Here is a 10,391-nt window from a genome sequence, read left to right on the forward strand (position 1 = left end):
TTCGCAATACATTACATTTGTCTATGTTAAGGGTCAGTTGCCACTCCCTGCACCAAGTGCCTATCCGCTTCAGATCTTTCTGCATTTCGCTGCAATTTTCTAATGCTGCAACGTCTCTGTATACTACAGCATCATCCGCAAAAAGCTGCATGGAACTTACGACACTATCTACTAGGTCATTTACATTTATTGTGAAAAGCAATGGTCCCATAACACTCCCCTGTGGCACGTCAGAGGTTACTTTAACGTCTGTAGACGTCTCGCCAATGAGAACAACACGCTGTGTTCTGTTTGTTAAAAACTGCATCACAGGAAGCCAATTGAATATTTGGTTTCAAGGACGCAATCCACAAGCAGCAGACTGAGTGTGAGTGAAGTATCCAAAACCAGGTGGACTTGGGAAAATGAACACGAGAAGAATTTATAATTGAGGGCCTGGTGTGGGCAGAGGTATCGAGAGGAACAAAATGCGCGGGAATAGAATTCAGCCCAATACAGTCACGTCCCTACGATATTCAATCGTGAATCTTGTTAAAGTTCATTAAATCAAGTCTACAATTTAATCACTATAATTCACACAAGTGGAAGCTGAGTGCAACGTCTCCCAGCCGTTGTGCACATGTTATTATGAAATGGTATTACTCATTTCATGTGGATACCTGTTCACAATATTTCAGATTCCTCCACGGTGCACATATGTGACTCATGGAGGTGTAGTTGCCATGCAGGTGCCTCCCACGACGACGACCATTTGTCATCAGCAGAAAATCAATGAGAGCGTAGAAACAATGGAGACATCGACTGGCAGCAGTGTGAAATCCATAGGAGATGTTACATGATGGCAGCCATCCCCAAGTCATGGTCGCAGTCACCAATACACCAAATAGTTCAGATAACACCCACCCAGCCGCTCATATCGTAATGTTTACATGTTCCAGAGCCCTCTCACGGCATCGAGAATTCATTAAGGACAATGCTTGAGACCCACAGTGACGTGTATCTGACAGTTCGTTTGATATACAGCTCCCAGTCAACAATGTGCTCGCGTGCTTTGGTTTGCAGTGTGTAATGTCTGTTTGCACTCAAAGGAAATAATTTCATATGCTCACTGGAGAATGTGTCTACAAATTATTCATTTAACTTATGCTTCAATATTATCAACTGAATAAATGATCATGGACAACATAGGCAGCAGTAGCGGGCCAAGACAGACACAGCAACAGGGAAGTGACCGAATTTTGTGGCATTTACGAGTTCCTAACCAGGAGCGAATTCTATAAATTAGCCTGTGTGCTTTGATAGTTTAGTTTCTTGAGTTTCTGCGTGTTAATTTAATATCTAACAGCCACAGTTCTCGCGTTTTCGTTTGTGCCGGCAAGTAAACCGATTTTGTGACATATTACAAGCAGGGGCGAGTTATTTAGTTTCACCTGAGTGCTTCTGTAGTTAGGTTTTCGAATCTGCATATTAATATCATTTATTAGACACAGTTCCTGCGTTTTCGTCAGTGTCTACAGTAGAGTTCTGCAGCAAGTACCGATAGTGCGTTTGTCTGGGTAGCTTAGTTCTCCACGGTCTTTAGTATGGATTGGGACTGTAATTGTTGTGTGCGGATGCGACGCGAGTTGGTGACACCTTGCTCTCAGCTTCAGGCTGTGATGGCTTTGGTTACACAGTTTGAAGCTGCAGTGGATAGGCACCGCTGTTGTGGGTTGGTCTTGGGGATCCAACACAAGTCCAGTACGACCGAGTCCTCCAATCGGTCCTCACCAGTTGCCAAATCATTTACTGCCCCCACTGAGGTTGACCCCTCACCTGTGGTCGAGTGGGAGGTCACGCTGGGGCGTAGCAGGCGGAGAAAACCTTTCCATGGGGTCACACATAAGGCCTCCCCAGTTAATCTGACAATGAGGTTCCAGGTGCTGTCTGTCGCTGACACTGTCGCTCAGCCAGATGCCATTGCCTGTCCTGTTTCAGAGGAAACTTCTCATCCGGCAAGATTTGGACAATCACAGAGGGTGGGATTATTGATAGTTGGGCCCCCCAGCATTAGGCACTTTATGGGGCCCCTTAGGGACATGGCTGTCGAGAAGGGGAAGAAAGCCAATGTGCACGCCGTGTGCATAGTGGGTGGAATCATCCCAGACATGGAATGGGTCCTTCCGGATGCAATGAAGTGCACAGGGTGCAGTCAGCTGCAGGTGGTAGCTCACGTCGCTACCAATGATATGTGTCACTTTGGATTGGAAGAGATTCTCTCTGGCTTCGAGCGGCTAACAGAAGTGGTAAAGACTGCCAGTCTTGCTTGCGAGATGAAAGCAGAGCTGATCATTTGCAGCATAGTCGAAGGACTGATTGCGGACCCCTGGTACAGAGCCAAGTGGAGGGTCTGACTCAGAGGCTCAGATGGTTCTGCGACCGTGTAGGCTGGAGATTCCTTGACTTGTGCCATAGTGTAGTTGGGTTTCGGGTACTGCTGAATAGATCAGGAGTCCAGTACACGCATGAAGCGGCTACACGGGTAGCAGGGGCTGTGTGGCGTGGACTAGGCGGTTTTTTAAGTTATAGGGTCTCGGGAAAACACAAAAGGAGGTTCAGTCACAAAGGCTGCGGGCCAAACACAGGAAGAACGAAGATACAGGAACCATCGGTTATAACAGTTGTAAATTGTCTTAGCTGTGTTGTGAAAGTGCCAAAGCTCCAAGCGCTAATAGAAAGCATTAATGCTCAGCTCGTTATAGGCACTGAAAGCTGGCTAAAGCCGGAGATAAATTCAGCCGATATTTTTGCCGAGAACCAAGGTTAGGCTAAACACAGTTGGCGGTGACGAGTTTGTTGTGTTAGAAGCAGTTCATCTTGTCGTGCAACTGAAGTAGATAGTTCCCATGCGTCACTATGGGCAGAGGCCATTCTTGGGAAACGGAAAGAATAATAATTGGATCCTTTTACCGACCTCTCAATTCAGATGATACAATTGCTGAAAGGTTCAAAGAAAATTTGGGTTTGATTTCAAACACATACCCACCTCGTACAATTGCAATTGGTGCTGGCTTTAATTTACCCTCGATATGTTGGCGAAAATACATGATTAATTCCGGAGACGCGCATAAAACATCATCCGAAATTGTGCTAAACGCATTCTCTGAAAATTATTTCGAGCAGTTAGTTCACGAGGCCACACAAGTAGTGAAAACTCACGTGACCTCTTAGCAACAAATAATCCTGAGTTAATAACGAGCATCAAAACGAATACAGTGATTAGTGAACACAGGGTTGTCGTAGTAAGACTGAATATCGTAATTCCCAAAACCTCCGAAAATAAATGAAAAAAATACTTATTCAAAAAACCAGATAAAAATTAACTTGATACCTTCCTTAGAGACAATCTCCACTCCTTTCAAATTAACAATATAAGTCTAGGCCAGAAAGTATACTTTCGGCAGCAATTCAGAGATTTATACCAAATAAATTAACAAACGACGGAGCTGATCCTCCTTGGTACACAAAACGGGTCAGAACACTGTTGCAGAGACAATGAAAAAAACATGCCAAATTTAAACAGATGCAAAATCTCCAAGATTGGTGATCTTTTACAGAAGCTCGAAATTTAGCGTGTATTTCAATGCGAGATGCTTGTAATGGTTTTCACAACGAAACTTTGTCTAGAAACCTGGCAGAAAATCCAAAGAGATTCTGGTCGTATGTGAAGTATGCTAGCATCGAGACACCATCAGTGCCTTCTCTGCAAGATAGCAATGGAGACACTATCAAAGACAGTGTTGCCAAAGCAGAGTTACTAAACACAGCCTTCCGAAGTGCCTTCACAAAAGAAGACGAAATAAATATTCCAGAATTCGAATCAAGAACAGCTGCCAACATGAGTAACGTAGAAGTAGATATCCACGGAGTAGTGAAGCAATTTAAATCACTCAATAAAAGCAAGTCTTCTGGACCAGACTGGATACCAATTAGCTTCCTTTCAGAGTATGCTGATGCAATAGCTCCATCCTTAACAATCATATACAACCGTTCGCTCGACGAAAGATCTGTACCCAAACACTGGAAAGTTGCGCAGGCCACACCAATATTTAAGAAAAGCAGTAGGAGTAATCCACTAAATCACAGGGCCCTATCATTAACGTCAGTATGCAGCAGGATTTTGGATCAAACGTTGTATTTGAACATTATGAATCATCTTGAAGAAAACAGTCTATTGACACACAGTCAACATAGATTTAGAAAACATCGTTCGTCGGAAACACCACTAGCCCTTTACTCACATGTAGTGTTGAGTGGTATTGACAAGGGATTTCAAATTGATTCCGTATTTCTGGATTTCCGGAAGGTTTTTGACGCTATACCACACAAGCGGCTTGTAGTGAAATGCCTTAGCCCATCCAGTCTCACATTAATCGTTTTGTTTGTTTCAAACTCACAAAGTAGCCATTCCTATACTGCGTTTCTACACTAATGTAATAGGCAACCACTAATCACAGCAGCCTTTTCATTTACGTTTAGTGTCAATGTGTTACTTCACGAAAATTATTGATTTACAAATATAATACTACAGCAACAAAAAATCTCATAACCCTTGTCTTCTAGGAAACGACGTAACACTTGTAAGTATTAGTTGTCTGTATACCAAATTCTGCATACTATTTATCCGCGACACAGTTGCGCGCAGCCGCTCCATGGAGGAGCCTAACAACGACAGTACTTCACACACCAAGAAGACATGTGATCACTAGCACTGGGGTATTGTTCCCATTATGCAGCAAGACAATGTGCCCTCCATGGAAAATATATCCTCAGCTTCGAAAGTTCCAGAAGCCAGCGATAAGTAAGGAATACAATACCAATGCTTACATCATCCAAGATAGCAGTATCCCTTACATCCCCCAATAGATTTTTTTAAATGTGAGAAGAAAGCCTTTTTTAAAACCCATAGATAAGGAAAATAGAAATCCACAGAAATTTTGATCCAGCAACTAAATCCTCACAGAAAGAAATAACTTATGAACAACTCAGCAATGGACAACCCAGCAACGGTACCCTTCTGAGTTACTATAACAGAAATATCATATACACTTCACACTCTCCCGTGTCTATTCGAAAATCCTGCTTTTATGTCAGTGGCGTTCAGGTTTTATTTGCACGTAATTCCACTGTTGGTGCCAAGTAGTTAGATTATTTCGTAGTCACGTCCTCAAAACCCAGCTCCTTGAGTCCTGCGATATCACATTCTCCCTCTGCATCCAGCTGGTTTTGTACAAAAATAGGCCAGCCGCTGGTGGCCGAGCGATTCTAGGCGCTTCAGTCTGGAACAGCTACGCTCGCAGATTCGAATCCTGCCTCGGGCATGGATGTGTTTGATGTCTTTAGGTTTAAGTAGTTCTAAGTCTAGGGGACTGATGACCTCAGATGTTAAGTCCCATAGTACTCAGAAGCAGTTTTTGTACAAAAATATCGGTTGGTATTTGCTCCTTTTATAACGTCATTTTTAAGGTTCAAAATCAAAATTACGAAACAGAAGTCTAGCTTCCTCTACATCATACTCTTCACATGCCAGACAATCCAGTAGTTTCGCCTACATCATAAGCTTCAAGCTATGTGCAACTGGCATTATTACAGCACTTTCATTAATTACTATAACTGCTGGTTGCTGTGCCAACACCTTTTCCAGAGTGGTAACACCGGTTCCCGTCAGATTACCGATGTTGAGCGATGTCGGGCTGGGCTAGCACTTGGATGGGTGACCATCCGAGCTATCGAGCGCTGTTGGCAAGCGGGATGCACTCAGCTCTTGTGAGGCAAACTGAGGAGCTACTTGATTGAGAAGTAGCGGCTCTGGTCTCGGAAACTGACATATGGCTGGGAGAGTGGTGTGCTGACCACATGCCCCTCCATATCCGCATCTGGTGCCACCTGTGGCCTGAGGATGACACGGCGGCCGGTCGGTGTTGTTGGGCCTTCATGGCCTGTTCGGGTGGAGTGCAATAAAAGAGCTGTAGGTTTCTGTTTCGCAAGGTTCTGTCTGTGATGATACTCTATTATTGCTCTCTCCACATGTAGACCTGTAGCTTCATTGTACACTGTTATTTCTCATTATTGCATTTCAAATTACTATTCTTCACTAAAGAGCAGTCATCTTGTCATGGTCGCCAGATGTAAAGGTCCATTAATGTCTTTTCTGTTTACATCATGTTAATTTTTGCAGTTATCAGACTTGAGTATGGGAGCTTTACCTAGAGCCCATTCTTCGTTAGGAAATAAATCTAACCACATGCCTAATAAGAACATGTGTCTCTTATACCTCTAAAATATTGAAGTTATTCAGTTGAAAAATTCTCAATATCACTTTGAAATAATAATAGTACCAACCAAATTACTTCGTTTTATTGTCTCTTTAGTGAGTAACACACTCCCCTAAGAATGCCTAAGCTCATCCAGTCTCATTATGTTCGTTTCACATTCACACTGAAATAATCATTGCTGTCCTGTGTTTCCACACTAATTAAACAGGTAATCACTGATCACATACGCCTTTTCATTCATGGTATACTATCAAGATATTTCTCCACAAAAATTCTTTACTCACCAAGACAATATTGTTTCAGTCATATATCTTATACCTAATCCTGCACGCCTTCCTGGCAAATCACTGAATTATTAAAACACTCTCCTCCCGTGAATTGCTGTAACTTTTTCCACTAATAATTATCTTTCTACAAAATTCTTCACACTATTTATCTGTGATGCAGCTGTGCATGTCCAGTCCTTGTCAGAGCTCAAAAATGCCTCTGCTTCACACACCAAGACAATGTGTGACAACTGCTGCTGGGGCGTTGTTGCTGTTATCTAGCAAGACAGTTCTCCCACGGAAAAGTCATACTCAGTTTCGAAGATTCCAGAAGCTAATTATAAATAAGGAGTAAAATATCGATACACTATACCATCGAATATAGCAGCATTTCTCACAACTTTTGACATCAGCTATCCGTAACTTCCACAAAATGTGGTAGATATAAACACCACGAACTGCGTCTTTTGTAACAAAAACTATGATTAAAACAATTGAATTCAAAGAGGATTGTTTTCTGGGCAGTATTTTGAAATAGCTTGTTCTTGCAAGAATTTTTCCATTTGTCTGATAGACTATGTTCATGCTTTCCAAATTGAAGTATAAAATCGAACAATACACGTTTGATAATGGTCTCGCTTATGACCTTAGAGTACTGTGCATCCTCAGAAACTTGGAAAATACATCATAAAGAAGTACTAAGTATTTTATACCTGTTCTACTTTGTGGCAAAGACCATGAACATCAACGATGCGGTCTGTAGATGCTTGGTCAGTAGAATTTTGGGTAACTCTCCTTTCATGCTGACATTCGCTTGTCCTTCCAACACATGAGGCATGTATGGGAAAGTCTTTCTACTTTCATCCACATGTTCGTAACAAAACTGTCAAAGTTCCTTCGCAAATTTCATTGTGCCAAAATGTCCATAAGCGTGGTGTGTACACCACATGAGATGTTGTTCAGCTGCAGCCAGAATGCAAACACACCATGTATCTGATTCTGGATGACTCTGGAAGAATAATATACAATTGTGTTTTTGATAATACATGTTCAGGGACTTAGGTGGATTGCGTAGCAACTTTTCCTTTATTCCTTGCCAACATACGTCGGCATTTAGCGTATCTCCAGTGTTCTTGCCCATGTCGAGGAATTAACGCCAGCTAATGTCATCTTTCATAACCCATATTTTGATGTCACTTTCGTTATCACTAGACAAGGGCATTTGATCAAGATTCTCTGGCATATGCGAAAGTGCATCAGCTGCTACATGGAATCTGCGTGGAATGTGAACAGTTTCGAAGTTGTATTCTTGTAACACTAACCACCAGTGCGATGAATTTGCTTGCAGCAGTTTGAATTTTAATAGAAAACTTAAGGCTTGGTATTCACCGTGTACCTTTCTATGATGTCCACTTAGGTAATAGTGGAACATCTTAAAGGCCCGCAGAATCGCAAATGTTTCTAAGTCAGTGGCACACAATGCTTCGCACATATCTGAACAGTGATCATAACGTTATAAATTGACTATTGAATCAATGATGCCCTAGATCCAGTCTCATCTAGTATTCCGATCTGATTGTGGATTCAGGACGCAGTTCTGTTATTGTTTTACCCTGAGTCTAGTTATTTGATCAGTGTAGATTCTTATTTCGGTTGCTATTTGAATGACTACTGGGCAATTAATGACCCTTACGTTTATTTCACTATGGACGATTGTCTGTACTAGGAGGACAGTTATTTCTTGCTGGTTTGAAGCACCGTTGACGGATTGCAGCACATGGTGTGGGCTAAGTTTCTGAGTGACTGCGTTTTGGAAGAATGCTGCTCACGAAAGTGGCGATTGTCAGATCTGTTATGACATTCTGGGTTACTGTTGTGCAACCTGATACTGTAACTAGAATTATTTTCGTGTTGTGGGTGTGAAAAGTCTGTACTATGAGTATCCTCATGATTTATGTTTCAGTGATAGGTAGAAAGCTATCTGTGTCATCTTCGGGAACATTAAGAAGTTTTTCTCTGATATGTATGGGAAGTTTAGCATTGGATATTTTTCTTACATCTCTGTCAGATGTTGCCTCATCCCAGTTTTTCGTTTTATTTAAGTGTTTTTCAAATACTTCCTGAGACTAGCAGTTTTCTGGCTATATGTCTCTGGATTGAGAACTTCTTTTCATAGACTTTATGGGACGTCCGAGGACCGGCGCTTGGCCAGCAAATATCAGTAGATTGCATAGAAAGTATGGTATTGTTCCACAGCATCTGAGTCCCACGCTGCTGCTCCTCCGAGATATATCTCCTGACAAAACGGTTGCACTGTTGTTCATTCCAGGATGATGGCAGTATGCCACAAAAACGTCCTCCTGAAAACAAGGCGATTTGATTTTTATCAGGTATAAGTGTGCAAAATTTCCTACTCTGCAGAATGTTCTCCTCCAATAACGAATTTACTCATACAGGTTGCTTACCGAGTCCGTACATTACATTATACGTGGATAGGTGGCAACAGATACGTTTTCTGTCTGTTTGCTCGATCCAACTTGTGGTACTGTTGCCCAATTTGGGCCGTTGTTTATGCTGCACGCAACAGTCGATGATAAATCAAGTGATTGTAATTCATCATTGATTCTGTGCACATCCTGCTAAGTGAAGTAATTTCTTCTGTTATCGACATGTGCCGGGTTTTATATCTTTCTTTAAAGATTTTTGGACATCTGAGAACTTATGCTCTACATACATAGTAAAATCTTCCTGTTCTTGCTTTAAATCGTGGATTTTGTTGTTCAACATTTCGCCAATGCTCCTGTCGGTGTCTTCTGGCAACAACTACACATTTCCTTAAATGCACTGTTTGCTGCTCTGTGTTGAGCGATGAAGTGTTGCTGTTTATCTGCTGATTTTTTATATTCTTTTAGACCGTTCCTTGTGAGATGCTATCCGAGCTTTTTACATTTCCTCTGAAGCAATTTTTGTTTCAGATGGTGCTGTTTTAATGAGAATAAGTGTAGAATACAGTTGGGTATGACTGATGGAAAGGTTCTCTTAAGCAGAATGCAATTTACTCTCACTGTCAGAAACTTTTTTCTTGATTTTTAGTAATGATAGCATTCGACTCAGCAACTTGTTAAACCATTGTTTTAGTTTCATTACGAGATTTTTCGAGTTCCAGCACAATGTCCATCATAATGAGCTTTATATTCTGCAGTGTTTGTAAAAACAAACAGCTTTGCAACTGTAGAATTCACAGAAGAATCTGAAGCAGTCTTCTCTGTGTATTATAATAATAATTAAAATGGAAAAATTAAACGATAGTACAATTCCCTTATTAGTAAATGTTCTGCATGCACGAAGCTGTACTATTATTCATTCAATTTACCTTGCGTCGCTCCTTTTTTGTGTATTTGTCCTTCATTATATATATTGTAATTATATTTCTCGTCTTCTGAAAGCTTTTATGCTTCTATTAATCTTACGAAATAGGACCATGAACTTCCTCTCCTACATTACAATTGTGGATGCAGGCAGCCGACTTCAAGGACACCAGTGCCTCTCAAGATGAAGGAAATCCTCCCAACTTAGCTCCACTTCCCTTCAATAAAAATATTTAATACTGTTGTTAAGTCTTCTCTTATTCAGAATCACATATAATACAAAATATTCGTAGCACGTCATACTTCGAGCATTACTTCTTAACCAGCCTTCTACATACGAGAGAGTGAAACAAAATCATGTACAAAGAAAAGTGAATGCTGTTTTTGTTCATTTGTCTGTGTCTTACCGTGCATTCATAATTAACGTCTTTGCCGACGCTTAC

At 41.3% G+C, this 10,391-nt stretch overlaps 1 protein-coding gene across 1 annotated transcript in view; it reads left to right on the forward strand.

Moving 5' to 3' along the window:
• Positions 1-839, forward strand: part of LOC126481780 (uncharacterized) — a 61,738-nt gene extending 60,899 nt beyond the window's left edge. The window contains exon 7 of the mRNA XM_050105735.1: positions 678-839. Within this exon, the coding sequence (XP_049961692.1) occupies positions 678-839 (162 nt within the window). The remainder of the gene's footprint in view (positions 1-677) is intronic.
• The last annotated feature ends 9,552 nt before the right edge of the window (positions 840-10,391 follow it).

Source organism: Schistocerca serialis, chromosome 5 (assembly GCF_023864345.2).
Source record: "Schistocerca serialis cubense isolate TAMUIC-IGC-003099 chromosome 5, iqSchSeri2.2, whole genome shotgun sequence".
In the NCBI taxonomy this organism is placed as follows: Eukaryota; Metazoa; Arthropoda; class Insecta; order Orthoptera; family Acrididae; genus Schistocerca; species Schistocerca serialis.